Genomic DNA, 21288 nt, shown 5'->3' on the forward strand with positions numbered 1-21288 from the left:
TAATCGTCTCCCCTGCTGGGTCTTAGTGCTCGTCTTTCACTGGTATAATCAACATCCGTGCATGCGTGTACTGTTTACTATAACACTGTGACCATGTGTGTGTGTGTAAAACATATTTTATTTTGGGTTTGTAAGTGCGTGTGTACAGCGCGTGTGTATTGTTTTAAAAATCCTTTTTTTCTCTCCCTCTCTGTATTAGCCTGTCATGTTTCACTTTACCTTTGAAAAGAATCGCAACAGAGCGGAGTTTCTGTGTAAGGCAGAGAGTGTGTGTCTGTTTGTGTGTGCGAAGCTGACAGGAGGAGGGGGTGGGAGGGGCTCTGTAAAGGCAAGAGTGTGTGTGTGTATATGTGTGTGCACGCACATAATTTAACACCGTGGTCCTTCACTCACACCAACACACTTATCTGTCGGGATTTATTTTTACTTTTTTTTAAAGGTAAAGTGCAGGTTAATTTGTTTCATATTTTGTATTAATTATTTTTATGTATTTATTTTTTGAGTCTGTAGAACGAATAATTTGAGTTTCCATTATTTCTTATGGGAAAATTAAAATTGGTTTACGAGTGTTTTGGAATACAAGCCCGCTTCTGGAACGAATTATGCTCGTAATCCGAGGTTCTACTGTACATACTTTTTTAAAATGCGCATATATTTTCAGTAGGTTTTAAAACAACAGAACAACATTCTGACCTTAAGATCTCTATTTTGTGAACAAATCCAATCCTGAATATAGCCCTTGGGATCTCTGGAGAAACTGAGCATGAAATCTCTCTGGATCTTTAGCTGGTTGATGGACTCAATGGTCTCATGGATCTGAGCAATCAGAGAAACATATGTCAATACGTACAATAACTGAAGACAAAAACACATCCGTATACACTGGGTCACCAAGATATCTTGTAATAAATCACATTAAGTGACTAAAGATTCAAACAGTATTTATTCTGATCAATTAGAAGATGCTGATTAACATTGACAGTAGATGAATTTTCAACATTTATGGAAGGAGTCTTTAGTGTTGGGTTAAAGGTCCCATATTTTTAACACAGGTCTCAGATCTCTCTCAAAGTGTGTCTGTTAATGCTCAAGCTTAAATACCCCTCAGCTCCTGCATTTCCTTATACATCAGTCCCACCCTGTTTCACTTCTCTTTCAAACACACTGTTTCAGTGTTTGTGTTATTGAGCTACTGCTGAGCTACGCCCTGACAGAGAACAGCAGAGCTGGGTGGATCTGAGCACCAAGCTGAGTAAGGATACGGTATCTTCTTATATGAGGTCACATTAGGGTGGAAATCTAGGTGGCTTGTTTAAACCCTAGCCAATTCAAAAATGAAAAAGAAACAAAAAGCTGGAAATGCTTTTTTCCTCCCCTCTCCTATTTTATATTTGTTTCGCAAACTGAAGACCCACCTAAATGTCTAGACCCCTGTAGTGCTTTGGGGTTTAACTACTGTATAACCTGAGTCTAGTAAGGCCACAACCATTTCTAGATATTATAATGTAAGTGTTATCAGGAGGCGGTACGGTGGTGTAGTGGTTAGCACTGTCGCCTTGCACCTCCAGGGTCTGGGTTCGATTCCCGGCCAGGCTTGATTCCCGTCTCTGTGTGCATGGAGTTTGCATGTTCTCCCCATGCTTGGTGGGTTTCCTCCGAGTAAGATATGCAGGTTAGGCTAATTTGCGTTCCCAAAATTGCCTGTAGTGTGTGAATGAGTGTGTGCATCCAGCGATGGATTGGCACCCTCTCCAGGGTGTACCCTGCCTCGTGCCCTAAGCCTCCTGGATAGGCTCCAGGTTTCCGCGACCCTGAACGTACAATGTGTCATACTTAAATAAATAAAAATGGTTACTATTGGCACATACTTGTGGCATAAGAGACTAAACATACCGTATTATTTTTGTGTAGAACACCCTGCCTAATGTCTTATTTCATACCAATCAGCACCAAATGATACTGTATAGCAGCTCTTGCTGTGGAGTTCTGACCTTGTTATCCAGTGACGCTATTTCCTGCTGATTAGCAGTTGAGAGCAGAAAACCATTCATTTGGGTCTTCAAAGGATCGTCCACCTCAACATCTATGTCATAACAGGCTGTCTTCTTGTGGTCATTGGGGTCCACGCTGGTAAACAATAATGAAAATAATGTCTTTATATACAGAAATGTGGAAAAGTTTTAAGCAAGTGTGAGGAAATGCCGCAAAGTAAAAAAAATAAAAAAAAAGTTTTACAAACGGAATTCGTTATTAAGTTCTGTTCATAACCCGAATTGGTCGTACACAGATTTTTTTTTTCTTCCATATAAATATTTTTAAATATAATGAATCCGTTCTCCATCACTAAGAACTATATTTAACTTTTGATTTATTTTGTTTACATCACAAAATTTAAAACAAAGTATGAAAAAGCCTTAATTTAACAAAAATAATACAGCACTAAATGAAAAAAGAAAAATGGTACAGAAGAGAGCGAGCACATAGTTTTTACATGTATTTTTCACACACCTTTCTTAGGAAGACTCGCTGACGTGAAGGAATGTATGAGAGGAAAATGGGTGTGGAGGAGGTTAGTGTTTGGAAGGAGAGTCCCCTTCCATAATAACACTGGGTAATTCACCTTCAGGGGTTTTCTCTCTTTTTTTTGGGTTTGTTTCTTGGCTCTTTGTTCATACGTGGCAGCCGCTTTCACTAAAGATCTATTCAAAGAGTTTTTTTTCCCTCTGTGCTGCACAAAAAAAAAAGCTTAAGTCTCTGTTCAGCACAATTTTGTTTAGATTATGTTTTTTTATTTTAGCAAAGGCTTGGACGTCACTCCACTTTATACAAAATTATTTAATCATGTGCACGGTCCGGCGCCACTGATTAAACAAAACTGATGGTGGGCGACTCACTCATGCCTTTACAGACGGCAGTAAAATTGCTTTTACCGGATAGTGGCAGCTTGCGATAGCAGTTTCTAGGTCGTGGTCCAAGAAGGAATTAATTTTTTTGGTTGTGATCTGGAGTGTTCGTTAACCGTGGTTCCACTGTATTCTATTTAATTTATTATAATTTTTTGAGCAACTTACAAAATTCGAAAAGTGAGTGAATAGAAGAAACAACTAAAGGAAATCAATATTTAGTGTGACTACAGTTTGGATTCAAACCAGCATCAATTCGTACTTGACTGGGCACAGCAACAAGCTACAAGGTAGTTATACTGCACCAGAAAGGTCTCTCCCAGGCAAAGATTTCAAAGCAGCCTGGGATTTTACCCTGTTCATGCTATATTGAAAAAGCAGGCAATGTTGAGAAACTTAGACACAGTGATCGACCAAGGAAACTTAATGCAGCAGACAAAAGACAGATCGTGTTACTTCCTTTCAACACCGAAAGATGTTCAGCAGTGCCTTTAGAACTGGCAGAAGGCAGTGATACCCAGGTACACCCATCTACTGACCAGCAAAGTCTGTCCAGAAGTGGTCTTTATGAATGAATTGTTGATTTGTGACCCAAAAGTCTTACCTCTGACATGGAAACAAGGCTAAGTGACACGACTATGCACGAAAACATATGCAGGAGCAGGAGGCAGGTTGTTTCCCAAAAAGCTGCAGTACAAAAATGAGTGTCTGCAGGCAGCAGTGAAGCATAATGGAATGGTTTCTTGCATGTTTGGAATGCATTTCTGCAAATGGAGTTGGAGATTTGCTGTCCTCAATGCTGAGAAATACAGGCAGATAGTTATCAATCATGCAGTACCATCAGGGAGGTGTCTGATTGGCCCCAATTTTATTCTGCAGCAGGACAACGACCCCAAACATGTCATTTAGAAGAAGCTTCAGCATACAAGAACAAGGAGTTGTGGAAGTGTTGGTTTGCTCTCTACAGAGCGCTGAACTCAATTACATGAGGCATGCACGGAAGATCTGTGGGTTAGTTCTCCAACATGTTTGGAACAACCTACTTGCAAAAACTGGACAATTGACTTTTGCAGGCAAAGGGTGGTCTCACCAAATACTGATTTGATTTGGATTTCTCTTCTGTTCTGTTCCAAGGCATTCATATTCCACTACTTTTTTTCCCCACACACCTGCCTAATTTTTTTGCACAGCACTGTATTTATTAGGTAATACCTTAACTTATCTATCTTAATGTGAACATTTAAGTTGAAACCATTTAGTACCTGATGACATGGTTGATCACAATTGGGTCTGGTGGCAGCAGCAGGTTAGTGAGCCTCTGAGGAATCTCACTAAACTTCAGACGGGGACAGTCAAAGATCTGCAACATAAAGATGACAACGTCAACTTAGACCACACTCAGTCCTGGCAATTATTATTTTTTTGCCTCTTTACTAGATAAATGGCACTGAGCACTTTAGTTAAGAACTCCTTCTATGGTTCAAGAAAGCTGATGAACGTGTTGGCAGCTTTACCACTTATTAGCTCTAGATGACTGTTCTATGCCCTGTTTGCTTTGATAAAAAGCTTCTGTCTGGATTTCACGCTGTAATACATTTAATAATGCTTATAATTATGCTGTCACTTTGCTAGACACTAAGTATTAAAGTAGGTAAATGTACCTGCTGGAAATACTTGTCACAGCTAATGTATTCCTTTTCGTGGGAGTCCTGCAGCTTGTTAGTCTTGACATACTGCCAGAGAGCCTGGATGATGCAGGAACGGGTCTGTGTGTGGATGCCCAGAAGGCGAGCAAGACGAGGGTCCAGCTTAAATTGGGGTGGCTGGAGGATAGGGGATAGAACAGTCACACGAAAGGCACCCAACAAGGCCAGTTCCAAAACCACAAAACAAAGCATAGGTGAGCCACCAAAGGCCGCTTTATAATGCAACGGAAATTAATTATCGCTACAAATTTTTTCTTCTTAGTCTGGCAAGTGCCAATTTCACTGAAAGCAATTTTGAGCCCAGAGACAGGCTTGCTATCAGAATTGCAGTGCTAATGTATTTAATGGTCAGCTACTCCACATTGAAACTCATCAACACTTAAGTTAATTGCTCACCTGTTACAATTACAATTACCGTACCATTCATGATAACTTGAGATTATCAAGTGGCAAATGCAATTAGCATAAGAATGATATTTGAGCCTTTTGTGGAAAACATGATGGTGACCCAAGATGTCAAGTACCCATATCCAACCAAAGCTCCTCATTCCCAATTGCTCAAGAGTATCATTTTCTACTTTTATTTACCTGTACCCAATGAAAGGCCATCAGGTCTGAAACTCTCAAATCTACGATGCTCTTTATTAAAATAACAGTTAATCATACAGAGTTGGTCAATGAAACTGAAACGCTTGGTTTTAGACCACAATAATTTATTAGTATGGTGTAGGGCCTCCTTTTGTGGCCAATACAGCATCAATTTCTCTTTAGAACGACAGATACAAGTCCTGCACAGTGGCCAGAGGGATTTTGAGCCATTTTTCTTGCTGAATAGTGGCCAGGTCACTATGTGATCCTGGTGGAGGAAAACGGTTCCTGACTCGCTCCTCCAAAACACCCCAAAGTGGCTGGCCATGGGAGATGTTCAACTTCACTTTCATGTTCATCAAACCATTCCGTCACCAGTCTTGCTGTGTGTATTGGTGCGTTATCATCCTGATACACGGCACCACCTTCAGGAAACAAAGTTTGAACCATTGGGTGCACACAATCCTCCAGAATGGTTTGGTGGTCCTTGGCAGTGATGCGCCCATCTAGCACAAGTATTGAGCCTAACTTATAATGGATACCAGTGGCATTATATGAGTGGGTAGAGTAGGGGATTTTTGGGTAGATTCCCACGGTAGCATGAGCAGCGTTCTTCTAAGATACATTATGGCCAGTTTTGAGATCAGGGTCACTTTAACTCTAACAGCAAAACATATTTCTATAATTCGTTGGCTCTCTTGAAAAGGGAATGGGTTAACAAGTTAATTGTCAGTACTATATATGAAAAACCTGTTCGAGTTCACAGATTCCAGTTAGCTGAGAAAATATAAAAATTTTTATTGCTTAATGTAAATTTAATTGATGAGTTACATAAACATTCACCCCCATACATTTGTCATGAATGGGGAATCTAACAAGAGTTAAACAATTCGTTTATTTTTATTATTATTCGTTATGTTTATTTTAACATGGGGGGGGGGGGGTGTTAGGAGTGGTACATGGGGATTGACACGCTTATAGAGCCGGCTTCTGTGGTCATTGGAGGAACTGCACGTTCTGGAACTTCCACACTGGACTAATTTTTCCAAAACTGAAGGTTGTCTCTTGTTTGTACCAAAGGCCAGACCGTGTTCATGGTGCTCAGTGAGTGTAGTGCAGCAGGTTGTGGCATTGGTGAGTAATTAGCATTTTGATAGACCATGACGGAGTGTGAAACCAGAAAAAATATCCAAAGCAACTGTGTGTTTTTATACAAAAATAAAATTAAAAGTCAGAAGGTGAGAAAAAGACCAAAAATTGAAAGTTAATAACATATTTTTTGAAGATGATGAGATGCATTATAAGTAATACAAAAACATCAGCAACATCAGGGTCCACAAAAAATAAGTAAAAGTCCTAGTACATTAGTTAGCACAGCACTGGAGGAGATTAATCTGCTGAGATTATAAAGGGAAAAAAATAAAACACCCATAATCATTAATCAATTTAAAAACACTGCCAAATTAGATGGTAAATTTACTGAGCAACCAAGGACATTCAATATGGACATCGGATAGGAGCACACATGATATCCCAGAAGGGCTGTGTTCAAGAAATGTTCATGATTGTAAGACAGTAAGTCTTCCGAACAGAAAGAAATTACACGTTCCACTTTCTTTAGGGAGAAATGACTAAAATAACTAAATGAAAGAGAGAGAGAGAGAGAGAGAGAGAGAGAGAGAGAGAGCGCATGAGAGAATGACTCATAATTACAATTATAAGAATGGGTTTGAGGCAATCATTTGTGCATTATTTTTGAATAACAGCATGATTTGTTGTGTGTCATTCCTTACATGTCAATTATTTCATGAGTAATGTTGGAAAGTATGTTAATTTCTTTCTCTAGCTGTGCAATGACCAAATGTTGGTTACTACAATATCAACAGCTTACAATACCTATGCTTGACAATCAAGAACAAAACAGACACATAGCAAATAAAACATAACAGCAACAACAAAGCCTTGACAACAAGACACACTGATTCCCGAAACCATTTCACTAATTAGGTGAAGAAGGAAATTGGTTTCAGTGATCAGTGAACATAGAGGTGATCATGTGACATAGAGGGGCTGATGGGTGGTGTAATCCTACGCCATTTAGAGCTATTCTGACACAATGCTAGAAGGGATGATTTATTTGATTTATTATGATGCCTGTTAATGGTCTTACCAAACTATTATTAATCAATTAACGTAATACCAAAACTAGTTTGAACTGTATGCTGAGTGATATATAATATAACCCAGTAGTATGGTTCACACCTGGTAATCGAGCATGAGCAGCAGCGTGCAGCGGACATTCACATCTCCTGGCCTCTTGACTTGGAAGCCATCCGTCTCCTGGGTTGTGGCAGTGCGATGCCACTGTTGGAGCAAAAAGAGTACAATATATGAAGAATTAAAAACAATCCCTTGATTTTATTTATAAGTACGGACTGGGGCAATGTAAATGTAACAAACAGTGTAACACAAAGCTTCTTTTAAATAAAGGATTTTAAAGAAAGGATTTTCCAATATTTGCCACACCTTTACATTTGCAGGCCTCCTTAATCCAGAGCGACTTACATTTTATCTCATTATACATCTGAGCAGTTGAGGGTTAAGGGCCTTGCTTAACTTAAATGGATTGGCATCCTGTCCAGAACGTACCCCACCTCGTGCCATAAGTCTCCTGGGATAGGCTCCAATCCCCCCTGCGCCCCAAGACGATGAGTGAGTGAGTAAGTGATCCATGTTGGCTGAAAATGGGTGAAAAATGATGTAATTCTATCAGCCGAATTACCCTCTGAAGTGATATTTAAACCTTTCTTTGCTTTAAGCTCAGTCCTGAGCTTCCTTTTTTTTATTTAAGAATGCAGAGTTTGGGAGCAATGCAATCTGTGTACCTTTCATGTTTGACGTCTGGCTGGCAGCACACCAGTGCTCCCTTTCTTTTACACAGCATTCCAAATTGTTATATCTAACACTCGTGCAGTGGTGCTGATTGATATGGACTCTATTCTCATCTTTTAAATGCCTTGATGTTCTACCTTAGACAGCTCTCTGGTCTTTATAATGGTTTATCATTTTTAACCACAGTTCCAGTTTTTCACAGGGATGACCCCGAGATGAAACCAAGAAAAGACATCCAAAGCTTTTTAATGTTTTAAAAGTCAGCCTTACCAAATACTCCTTTGCAACAAGACACACCCGTCTCATACCTGTTCCAATATTTTTCATCAGCTGGAAAAAAATGTCTGGGCTCAAACAAAAGATGCCATATTTTATGGCCTTGACCAAAAGTCACCACTTTGAAAGTCAAATTATTGCTCTGCATCAAGTACTGATAACAATTACGGAGAACTGAAATGACTACAGTAGAATTGGGTTAGAAAACATCCAATACATTATTAAAACCTGTAAGGACTGCGCTGAACTTTCAACTTATTGATTTCAGAAAGACATTGATGAATGGAGATTACTGAAATGCTTAGTAAAGTTGCATGGTAAAAAAACAAAAAAAAACAATAAAACTCTAATACTAAAAGTATTAGTAGTTGTGTTTCCATAAAAAACCTCTTGTTAATGAGACTAATCAGGGAAATAAAAATACCTGGTAGCATGAAGACTGGACTTTGGAGCAATAGGAAAAAAGTCATGAGTCCAGACTGATCCTATTTCAATGTCAGGGTATGAAGGGAAGAGCATAAAGTGATGCACCCATCATGCATAGTGCTCACTGTAGAGGCTTATGATCTGGGGTTACTTCAGTTGGTCAGGTCTAGACCCAGCAACATCATGTGGCAATCAAATGAAGTAATTTGATGACCTGAAGGTACTGAATGACCAAGGTATCGCATTTATGGAGTTCTTCTTCACTAATGTCACGGACATATTCCAGAATTAAGTTTGTGAAAGAGCAGTTCTGGGATCATCAACAACACTGTGCACCGTAATCAAAGCTAAAGGCTTTCAGAGAAAATTGGAGAGTGCCACTTTCTTTTTGGCCGGATGGTGCATCTGGATGTAAATATCAGAAAATGAAAGCTGAATTCAGATCAACGTTTTCAGACCCAAACGTCTGCAATGTATAGCAAAACAAAAGAAATGTCCTTGCTGTTCCAGTGCTTCCAGAGAGGACCGTATGTTAACACAAGGGCTTTTCAGAAGAGTATAATTGAAGCAATGGATTTGACCAAGCAATTTGCTCTGCTAAGTCTAAACAGAGCACGGTTATTGTGCTCTTGATTCAAAGACGTGGGCACTTCTGTTAGTTAGTTAGTGAATAGCATCATTATTAAAATGTTTTTTTGTTGTTGATAGAATGCTGTTTGTCCAGAGTTCAACTAAAACTCTTTATTGTCAAGGACCATTTACGATCTCCCAATGGTCACCCGAGCATAATAACTGTGACTCATTGCTCAAGTGTTGTTGGACACAGGATAAGCTCTCAAGGCCTCTCTGAGCAGGTAAATCACTGTTTTATTACATACCGCAGTTTGGTATGTGGCTTGATAAAAAAACCTGCAGGCATCAAGGACACTTTGAAGTACTGTGAATAAATACACCCCCGACGCGTTTCTCTTCGCCGAACAAATGAACAGGCAAAGAAGAGTACTAACGAAGCCCTCTTTTACAGAAGTAAACTGACCAGACTATACCCTATGCATAAGTATTAAAGCATCTATAAATATTCAGTAAACAATGTATGCAGAAGAAAAAAGCTCAGGCTTGCATTAACAGCAGCAATGAAACTAGGTTTCATCTTCCATAACACAATCGGAAGAGCCTGACCTCTTATTGAAGTGGAAAACACACAATAAGCAACAAGAAGTATCTGCTTCATTCAAGATACCTGGAGACAGTTTCTACTAAATTTCTAAATAGGAGAGGCATTCATTTCAACCTGGACCTTTTGATTGTGCTGAATAACAGAACACAGTTATGAAAGTAACAACTCCCTTTATTTCTTAATAAAATATCCTGCTACACTAATGCTCTTATCGCAGTGTTGTGAATATCATCAAGGTAGAAAGATTTTTCAGTACACTGGAGCCAGGATTGGACTGCCTGCTTCATTTATGAAACGCCGGCCCCCCAGGAACTCCTTTAATTGGCAAAACATTCCCATTCCTTTTTTGTTTTGTGACATGATAGGGAGGGGTGGGAAATGCACAGACATAATTTTTGAAATATCTTAAATGTAACGCATAATATCTGATATATAGCATATACTATATAAAAAACATAGCCTGAAATGTTAAGCGATTCAAGTTTGGTGACCCAGGCAAATAAGAAAAAGTATTTTAAGTAGTTTTAAACTGTGCACCTTAAAAAAATTAAATTAAATTGAAGTTTGATTCTTTCTTCAGTACAATATCTCCAAAATGTCATGGGCAATGGTTTATGTAAGATATTGCTATAAAAACCCTAACTTTTAAAGATGTGCATGTTTTTTCTTCTTTTTAATCCAATGACATTATCTTGCTCCAGAAATCTCATTGTGCCAGTGTTTTCTTGTGATTCTTTTCCAAAAATCAGTGTACAAAGCTGGCAAATATTGAAGGCTAGAGAGCTAGGCTGCAACCTTCAAGATCGTACAAAAGAGACCGGGTTAAGATATGAATAATTATTTATATATAAAATTAAACTTTGGTCATTTATCCGTTCCCACTCAAAAAGTAATTCTTTCCTTATCCCCTAAACGCGACTAACCAGGGAGGGTGACTGTTAGCATGTAAAGCTAGCACTCACACACTTATAAACTGATGCTTGTGCCATGTCACATGGCTGCTTAACTCACTTAAAAGCACTGACTGTGTTATTTGTGAGCTCTCAGACACAAATGACTAGTTGGTGTCTCGCTGATTGACAGAGAAGAGAGAATGTGCCATCCCAGCCACCCATCAGGCAGGATGCATAAAGACTCATTTGCGTCAATAAACAAATGTTATAAGGCCTTATGTGTCCCCAGTCCAGTTTCTGAGTCCCAAGGATATGGAAGTATAACAGGGACAAAATTCCCTGAAACAAAATAGCATGTTGGATTACATAAACTGGAAAAAAACAATTGTAAATAAAAATTAAAAATTTTTATGCATTGCAATTTAATCTAAATGGAAAAAACCCTATTAAATCAAATTGCAATGCAGAAAAATTCTAAAGATTTTAATGCATCAAGTTTTTGTTTGCTTTGGGGAATTTTGGCACTATTATACTTCCATACAAAGATTTTCTAGCTAGGGAAATGATGCAGGCAACTAAACGGTCCTGCATTGCTGCCCAGGATGCATTTCATTTGCGTTCATTAGACAAATGTTATAAGGCCTTATGTGTCCCCAAGTACCTTTGAAAATGATTTGATCATAATGTGTCTCTGAGACCTATTGGTACTTCCATGACTGTGTCACCCAGGCCACAGGTTAATAGATTAGTGCTATGCAAGAACACAACAGTATTAATTTTAATTAAGCAGCTAAGGGTTAATTTCTGAAATGCACACACATTTTATTTTGGGTTTCTTTATGCAGAATTCACTCTTTGCAAACAAAATGTGCTGTAAAACCCCTTTTTTAATGTTTCAGACATGTAGCAGGCATGAAGCAAAGATCATGGCTGTGGTTTACTGAAAAAACTTTCTCTTGATGGTATCCAAGCACTAGTGGGAGTGCATTAATGTAGCAGTGGATTATATACAGAAATAATGATAGTTTTACTCTCATAACTGTGTTCTGTTATTCTGCACATGCAAAAATCCAGGCTTGACTTGAACGCCTCTCGGAGGTTACTCTTAATAGCTACAACAGTTTGTTCTCAAGTATCTCCTTAAAAACTTGTGAAAAGCATCATGACCAAGCTTCAGCTACCATGTTGTTGATTTTGAGCATGAACTCCCAGATTCCTCCTTTTCTTCTAAATGCCAACACCAAGGCTCTTTATTAGTCACAGTCATGCAGGAATGAAGAACAGATGGATTCTCACCTCAACTAAGTGGTTATCAGGGCCATACAGGTCTTTATCCAGCTCAATAACCAGGCTCTTGAAGAAAGAAGAGAACTTCCTCTTTTGCTTTCCAGGCTAATACAGAGAAGAAAAAAAAAAAGACAGTATTCATTTCAGTGCTCTCTCTCTCTCTCTCTCTCTCTCTCACTCACACACACATTTTACAAAATCAACAGACTCCGCAGCATGCACGTATAATTTTGGCAAAACGAAAAAAAAAAACGAAAAAAAGTCCTTTACAGTGACCATGCATGAGAAGCAGAGAAAAACAGTTGAATAAAAATCCATGCTGCTAGTTTTCTTTTAGATTTCACCAAGGCTACTAAGCATTGAAGGGTCTCACTGGTATTTGCAAATCTCAATGTCATATCAGCCCTTTCACATCTGCCAGGCTGAAATCACTGAATAATTAAATTGTCCAGGTACACATGAAATACATTGATGTACAGAAAAGGCATGCATAACTGTAACATTAGGTCGAAACAAATTATCACAGTAAAGTGCGACAACAAAAAAAATCAGCTTTTAGGGGAGGTCTGGTTTTCACTCACATCATCTAGCAACTTTCCTTCCACTCTTAGCTCCCAGGATGCAATGCTGCCCTCGGAGTCCTCCGAATCCGGCTTAGCTGGGTTAAACGTATTCGAGATGTACAGTCGGAGCTTCCGCTTTTGCTGTAGGCAGAGATGAAGAGATAAACTATGTCAAGTGCTTTTAAAGCAAGTATTTATCCAGTTTCTGCAGCCACTTGTCATAGCAATATTGCATACTATGTGATTTCCAAGCAAAGGTCAACCTTAAGCTGGGAAAAAAAACAGTTGGCATTATTCATAGGGCTTTTAACAAACCAGACTGACACACTACAAATACTAGGCAACTACATCTGCTTACACTGACTAAACCATTACTTGTAAGTTTAACATGCTGTGCATTAAAAATCACAAAGAGGCACAAAAATGATGGAAGCTACAAGAAAAAAAGAGAGCAAAAAAGGGAGAAAAGGACCAGAAAAATCAATAATAATTCCTCACTCACTTACTCTCTCATCACCTATAACACTTTATCCTACACACAAGGGTGTGGGGGTTCTGGAGCCTATCCCTGGGGACTTACAGTAGGGCACAAGGCGGGGTACACCCTGGACAGAGTGCCAATCTATCGCAGGGCACACACAGACATTCACACGCTCATTCACACACTGGAGGCAATTAGCCTAGGTCTGTATGTTTTTAGACTGTGGGAGGAAACCAGAGTACTCGAAGGGAACCCTACAAAGCACAGGGAGAACATGCAAACTCCACGCATACAGACCCCGATGCTGGAATCAAACCCGGAACCCTGAGGGCTAACCGCGCTGCTAACAATAACTGCTGATTTAATCATTTCATGGCTATTTTTTTCTTCAGTTGTTTCATGATAAATTCACTATTTAAGCATTTCTTTATACAGTTAGTAGAGGACTGATTCAGACCCTTCACACCCATAACATGAAAATGTAACATTTATAACACCAGTTAAAACCGAAATCATTTATTTATTTATTCCAGAAAATGACAACCATTTTTAAATTTACCCTTTTGGTGTTTATTTGAGTCTCTCTCATGGTCCAAGTGTAATGCTTTCTGCAGTTATCTTTAAAATCCACATAGTTTGTAGTAAACCTGGACTCTCACATAAAAACTGATTTGTTTTAAGCTAAATAACCAGAACCTGAATTTTGTTTTAAGCTAAAGAGATTACATTAAATGCTACACAAATTAATTCACCGTCCATGCTCTGAGGATTTCTATTCTATCCATATGAGTCCAAATGTTACATCCATAACAATGGAACTGTGCAGTACACGCCGACTGGCTATACCAGTAGACCATCCGTCTGATGTTGAATAGGCCCCCCAATTTGCCAGCACAACAGCCCTGGCCCTTCGAGGCATGGACTCCACTAGACCTCTGAAGGTGTGCTGTAGTATCTGGCACCAAGATGTCAGTAGCAGGTTCTTTAAGTGCTGTAAGATTGGAGGTGGGACTTTCCATGGTTCGGACTTGTTTTCCCAGCAAATGTGATCAGGAGAATTTGAAGGCCACTCCAATACTCATAGTGCATTGAGTATTCCCCTAGTGCATCCGGCTGCAATCTCTTTTCCCTCCAACTTCACCCTGACTGGTCTGCGGCTACACCTTTCATCTCGGGTGTTCTGACATCTTCATATCAAAACTAGCTACAGGTGCGCTGATCGATCGGTTGCGATCTAAATTGTTCGATAATCACTTAATGTTTAATAACTTTTTACTGCAGAGAATAAAAAGGCTAAAACCAATATATCAAAAATAATAATGAAGGAGTGAAATAAAGATCTCTGTCTCTTAAAAATGCAGAAATTCTCATATGAATAAGAAAATGCCTGCCCTCGCTGCTTACCAATGAGCAGCTATCGTCGGCTCCCCAAATACAAAGTGACAGACGTCTGTGTTTATTTAAAAACACTCTTTTGATTTGGTTTTTATTAATACAGCCTTGTTCTATGTGCTGCACCTTGTAACGAGTGAGTATAGTAGGACAGTTGAATTTGAGATAAGCATTTTGGCACATGTAAGAGCTCTTGATACCAGTTAAGGAATGGAACGTTTTTGCTCTTTACTCGAGCATTAAATATTCTATTGGTTTCAGTTAATTTACATGAAGTAATAAGAGAATGCAATATGTTGCATATGCTGCCTTCCAAAATCTAAAGGTTTGCTGCTATAAATATCAATAAATATTTATTTATTAATTCATTTTTTTTTTAACTATGTGCAGCCATATATTACTGTTCAAATACAGATATCCCATCCCGGTTAAATACTGAAAATAACTCATTAGGTGTTATTAGGTGTTATTTAAACACCTTCTAAAAACACCTCATATCCCTTTCCTAGGAACACCATTTTACTTTGGTATCAGGCTCATACTTTTTTAAATGAGTCTCTTAAACTTTCATGCTTTTTACCAATTTGGGGTAACAGTGAATTTAAACTAGGAAGAGCCAATATGGGATTCAGGTTTTGGTCAAATAAAGTATTCAATAAAATAAAAGATTTATATTGCGAGGTAATTCTAATGTCTTTTGAACAACTAGCTGACAATTATAACATCCCTAAAAAACACTTTTATAAATATCTTCAAACTAGAAGTTTTATAAATCAACACAGTAAGTCATCTTATGAATCCATATTACCCACTATTGAAAACTTCACCATGAACCATTTACATACTAAAGGTCATTTATTAAGTTTTATAATATACCTTTTTATGAGGCGCCGTATAGGGCTTAAATCAAACTTTACTCATGCACACACATATAAAACACTTGCATACACATATATGAAACACTCACACATACATATATACTACTAACTGCTCAAACAACTACATATGAAACACTTGCATACACATATATGAAACACTCACACATACATATATACTACTAACTGCTCAAACAACTACATATGAAACACTTGCATACACATATATGAAACACTCACACATACATATATACTACTAACTGCTCAAACAACTACATATGAAATGCGCGCGCACATACATACATACTTTCCGCGCATATACATACATTCTTTCCGCGCATATACATACATACTTTCCGCGCACATACATACATACTTTCCGCGCACATACATACATACTTTCCGCGCATATACATACATACTTTCTGCGCATATACATACATACTTTCCGCGCACATACATACATACTTTCCGCGCACATACATACATACTTTCTGCGCACATACATACATACTTTCCGCGCACATACATACAAACTCTTCTCGCACATTCACCTATGAGATTCTCAGTGTAACCGGAAGGCATTTCAGTGTAACCGGAAGGCATTTCAGTGTAAAAGGAAGGCATTTCAGTGTAACCGGAAGGCATTTCAGTGTAAAAGGAAGGCATTTCAGTGTAGACGGACTTGTCGCTTCATTCTCCCTGAATGGTAGTAGGCTACTGGTTTGTATCATCACTGCTCAATCACATGGCGTATTCAGAACTATCCACATAATGTCTGAATATTTCAGCGGCAGAAAACGCAGGTGATGATTTGCAAAAAGAAAATTGAAGCACGGAATCTGTGGCTAATATGTCGGATCCTACAACAGAAAGAAATACTGTTTTGTGAAATGTGTTTCCTCGCCTTCGCTAATATGAACAATAACTCATCGGAATCCCACGGGACAAACATTGTTCCGACCCCCCATATCACCCACTTTTGTGGTGATAAATAAATCACTCGTTGTCTTCTAAACTGTCCATTAACGGTCTATTTAAGAAACGCTACTACTAATCAGGGAGAAAGAAGTTCATATACATTGAAATGACTACTCCCTACACCCTACTCCCCGCGCAGGAAATGTCTGAAAAGGGAACTTCACTCTACAAAATTCCACCATTCAGAACACCATGCAACGTCACGTCCTCCTTGCGTTACCATGGTAACACAAGCACCTCGGATACCTGTCGCTGCTGCTGTGGAAATTTCACGCTACGGACATTAAATATAGATTATTTATTGAAACAAAAACTGATACCATAAAAAATATAAAACGTATTATTTATTTATTTTTACAGATTACTAGCCTATATAATACGAATGGTTTCTTTATTAAATCAAAATGTAAATTATTGTGTCCTATTTATATGATGTCCTCGCCTCGATAATAATTATAATAAAATATAAATTCTTTTTCGAGTAAAATTTTTTCACACTCCAGCGATATGTAATGACTTATAGGAAATTATCCATTCCCTTTTCCGCTAAACTAAAGATTCCCTACACTGCTACAGTTGGCTTTGTGCGCGTGCACAGAAAGTATGTATGTGTGTGTGTGCGTGCGTGTGCGCGGAAAGTGTGTATGTATATGCGCGGAAAGTATGTATGTATGTATGTGCGCGGAAAGTATGTATGTATGTGCGCGGAAAGTATGTATGTATGTGCGCGGAAAGTATGTATGTATATGCGCGGAAAGTATGTATGTATGTGCGCGCGCATTTCATATGAGCAGTTAGTAGTATATATGTATGTGTGAGTGTTTCATATATGTGTATGCAAGTGTTTCATATGTAGTTGTTTGAGCAGTTAGTAGTATATATGTATGTGTGAGTGTTTCATATGTGTGTGCATGAGTGAAGTTTGATTTAAGCCCTATACGGCGCCTCATACCTTTTTACAGGTTCAAAGAAAAACTCTCTTTAATATCTACTGTATCTGCATGGAAACACGATCTTCAAACTGACATTTTAGTAGACAGCCCAAACTCACACTATCAATACTAGATTTAGGTTGTTATAATAAAAAATAGTTACTTACAGTAGAACATATATAACTCCAATATTCCTTATAATTGTGTTAAATGCAAGTGTACACTGTTTTATTGTATGTGGGAATGTGAGAAAATGAAGAAATTTTGGGAAAAAAAATCTTATTCTGCATATTTTTCCTGAAGATCTTTTGTTGAATGGAAGGAAGACTCCAAGCATGTTATTAGCTCAAAATGGGAAGACATTCAAAGACCTACTTCAGGTCAATAGATCAGGGAAAATGTATCATAACCTGGGATTTTTATTGTGCTTTTCATAAATATAATGTAAAAATCAATAAAAAAATATTTGTGGGGGAAAAAAAAATCAATAAACAAACAATACTACACAATAAACAGAGAACTTTAAATGGAAAATCCATATAACCCATATACGTCAGTATAACCAATTCAGATTTCTGTGATCAAGGATCGGTGATCTACCCCAAAAACCCTGATTGGAGCACCACTAGAATCAGCATTAACTTTTTCAGCAATCTGAGCATCAATAGCTCTTTGACTGGATTGGACTACACAAGCCAGCTTTTTGTCTTCAGTGTGCTTTGACCGCCCATGACTCTCTCGCCAGCTCTCCTTGGATTACTTTTGATAGGTCCTGAACACTGCAGACCAGGAACATCACACAAGAGCTGCAGTTTTGGAGTTGTTTTGACCCAGTTGTCTATTAATTACAACTTGGCCTTTGTCAAAGTTACTCAAATCCTTTCATCTGCCATTTTTTATGCTTCCAACACTTCAGGGACAAATTGTTCACTTGCGCCCCAAGATATCCTACGCACTTCCAGCTGCCATTGTAAAAAGATAATTAAATGGTGTGTATCAGGCATCATAAACTATTTACAGTCATGTTCAAAAGTTAGTTCTCCCTTTGTATTAGTGTTTATGTGTAAAATAATAAAAATCATCTGATTGTAAGAGGTCTTAGTATTGGACAAATACAATCTCAGACAAACAACAAATAATAACTTTTTTTACCATGCTATTATTAATATAATAAAAATAATGCAAAAAAACAACAACAAAAAAAAGCATGTGGGAAATACTAAGCATCCCTGGTTCAATAGCTGGTAGATCCATATTTAGCAGCAATAACTTTCAATATGACAATATGACATAGAACATTGCTTCAGTTCATTGTGCATTCAGTTATGCACAGCTCTCTAAAGGTCCCGTCAAAGCATTTTTCATGCATTCTGATGCATATTTCGGGCATTGTCCTGTTGCATGACCCAATTTCGACCAAGCTTTAGCCTCACATTTGCCTCTTGAATACTTTGGTATACTGAGGAGCCCAAATCATCACCCCTCCACTGCCATGCTTGATAGTGGGTTTGAGGTATCGCTTCTGAAATGCTGTTTACATATTGAAGGTCATTAGTGTTTTCAAACATGGCACTATTCATTAAGGCCAAACAACTCCACTTTGGTCTCATTGTTCCAGAAGTCTTGCTGTTTGTTCAGATGCAGTTTTGCGGACCTCCGTTGTGCTTAAGTGTTGTTTTCAGACAGAAGATGCTTTTTCCTGGCAACCCTTCCGACAAAACTGTACTTGTTCGGTCTTCTTCTACTTGTGCTAACATGGACTTTAAAATTGAACATGCTCAATGAGGCCTGTAGGTGTGACATATACTGTAGCTCTTGAGTTTTTTTTGTGTATTTCTTTGAACATTGCACAATCTGACTTTGGACTCCTGGAAAGATTTGTAACTGTCTTGAATGCTTTCCATTTGCAAATAGTCTTCCTCACTAAAGAAAGATGTTCCAAATTGTTTGGAAATGGTTTTATAACCCCTTCCAGATTAATGTGCTGCAACAATTGCTTCTCTATGGCAATTGCAAACATCTTTCCCTTTTGGCATTGTGTTAACACACACCTCTATGCTCCAGACCAGCAAACTGTCAAAACTTTGTTTTATAGAAGTCTGCACACGTGCTGATAATCAGCAGCACCTGGCTGCAACTTACCCTCTTAAATCCTGTAAAAGCAGTAAATTGGACTTTGGTATTGCCTGCGTGTTTTTTTTTTTTTCTTTCATTTTTGGCTTCATTTTTGTTAAATAAATAATGGCACCGTGGAAAAAAGTATGATCACAAGCTATGATCAGATGATTTTTATTATGTTTTTAAAGAAAAACACTTTAGAATTAAAAGAAGGGTTACTACATTTTAACATCATTGTATCTCTTTTGTGCCGTTTACAAAATAAAAAACAAAGGTTTTCATCGTTAATTTGTAATTCGGTTATTTATTTACACAGACAGTAAAATGGCAGTCGGGATAATGAGCGAGAACACATACCTTCATCGGTCTCTTGAGGGCCTCTTGAATATCCACCTGCTTCCTCATAATCGTTTGGTCCAATTTGCGCTCGAAAGCCAAAAGGTCCATGTACGCCTGCGACTCGGGCACCAGCTCACGGATCTAATGGCACGAGGTGACATGAGTGAGTAATAAAGTGATGACAGGAGCCATTAATATCTTATGGTCCTAACTGCAGCGTGTTCTGAATATGTCATTTTATTATTTTTTCTGCTGCTAAAACAGATCAGGTGAAGTTCTCTGAAAGTGACATTTCTTATTACTCTCCCAGTAATTAACTTAAGTGCTTAGTTGAAACTAACAATCACTGAAACCAAGCCAAAAATACATAAACATAAAAAATGAATGCCCTCTCCGCACACAGAGGAATAATCCTTGTTATTCAACACCCTCCAGATTTTTCAGTGTGTTGCATCATTCAGAAACACAATAAACCCAGAGCATCTAGTGCTCTTGGTAAAGATAAAAATAAAGCGTAAAGAAAACAGAACATGCATTCTAAATAACCATGGGACAAAAATCTTCCCGTCATTCATTTCTCAGTAATAGCACTATGTCACAGATGCACATTTCCCAGCTGCAGCATGGCTTTCTTTGTGGCATTTTCTTTACTGTGCCACCTCTACCTGAACTCTCAAAACGTCCGCCGCACCGTTACAGTTACAGTGCACATTCCTGCATTGGACCCCAAATTCTCTCCCTTCGCATTGCTTAAAAAAAAAAAAGAGCCAGCAGATTTATCTACCCCGTTGACTTGGCACAAAGATAAAAAAAAAAAAAAAAAATCAAGACACAGACAAACAAAGAGAAAGAATAACCACAGTGATGCACCTCACCCTCTGAGGGAGAATCTTGTCTGCCATTTTCCTTCTCTTGGCACTACGGATGGGGGAAAAAAGGGACAGAAAGACAGACAGACAGAGAGAGAGAGAGAGAGAGAGAGAGAGAGAGAGAAGCATGTTACTATGGTGACTGATAGCAGAGTCCACAGGCCATCTGCTGAATAACTGGGACCCGTCCAGAATTGTTCCAGCTGTGCATGTGTGAGTGTGAGTGTGTGAGTGAGTGAGTGTGTGAGAGAGAGAGAGAGAGAGAGAGAGAGAGAGAGAGAGAGAGAAAGAAATAAGGGGTAGAGTGGTCAGAGAAAGCAAGAAAAGGAAATTGGATGGGTGAAAAGTAGGAAGGTGCAAGGAAGTGTGATATTGAGAGCAATTCTGGAGATTCGAGAGGTGTTCGTTCATATTCTCACGAGTGTGTGCGTGCATTTGTGCATCCAGTGAAACCCATGCAGGTACAACACGGTGCTGAATCACTAGGAGGTACTGAAGTAAAGCCAATCTGCACTTTCATTTGTACTCTTTCCCACATAAAGCTTTTTTTTCTTCTTTTTTTTCCTTTTCACACTGGTGAATCAGAAAGA

At 38.5% G+C, this 21288-nt stretch overlaps 1 protein-coding gene across 3 annotated transcripts in view; it reads right to left on the minus strand.

The window, feature by feature from the left end:
* Window positions 1–21288, minus strand: part of smarcd3a (SWI/SNF related, matrix associated, actin dependent regulator of chromatin, subfamily d, member 3a) — a 39488-nt gene that overhangs the window by 3201 nt on the left and 14999 nt on the right. For all 3 annotated transcript variants that reach the window (XM_053505264.1, XM_053505270.1, XM_053505255.1), the window contains 9 exons: window positions 20705–20747; window positions 19848–19970; window positions 12730–12852; window positions 12158–12253; window positions 7460–7561; window positions 4565–4726; window positions 4166–4263; window positions 1992–2127; window positions 694–816 (listed from right to left, as the gene is read on the minus strand). In XM_053505264.1, the coding sequence (XP_053361239.1) occupies window positions 694–816; window positions 1992–2127; window positions 4166–4263; window positions 4565–4726; window positions 7460–7561; window positions 12158–12253; window positions 12730–12852; window positions 19848–19970; window positions 20705–20747 (1006 nt within the window). The remainder of the gene's footprint in view (window positions 1–693; window positions 817–1991; window positions 2128–4165; window positions 4264–4564; window positions 4727–7459; window positions 7562–12157; window positions 12254–12729; window positions 12853–19847; window positions 19971–20704; window positions 20748–21288) is intronic.

This window comes from Clarias gariepinus, chromosome 1 (assembly GCF_024256425.1).
Source record: "Clarias gariepinus isolate MV-2021 ecotype Netherlands chromosome 1, CGAR_prim_01v2, whole genome shotgun sequence".
NCBI classification, from domain to species: Eukaryota; Metazoa; Chordata; class Actinopteri; order Siluriformes; family Clariidae; genus Clarias; species Clarias gariepinus.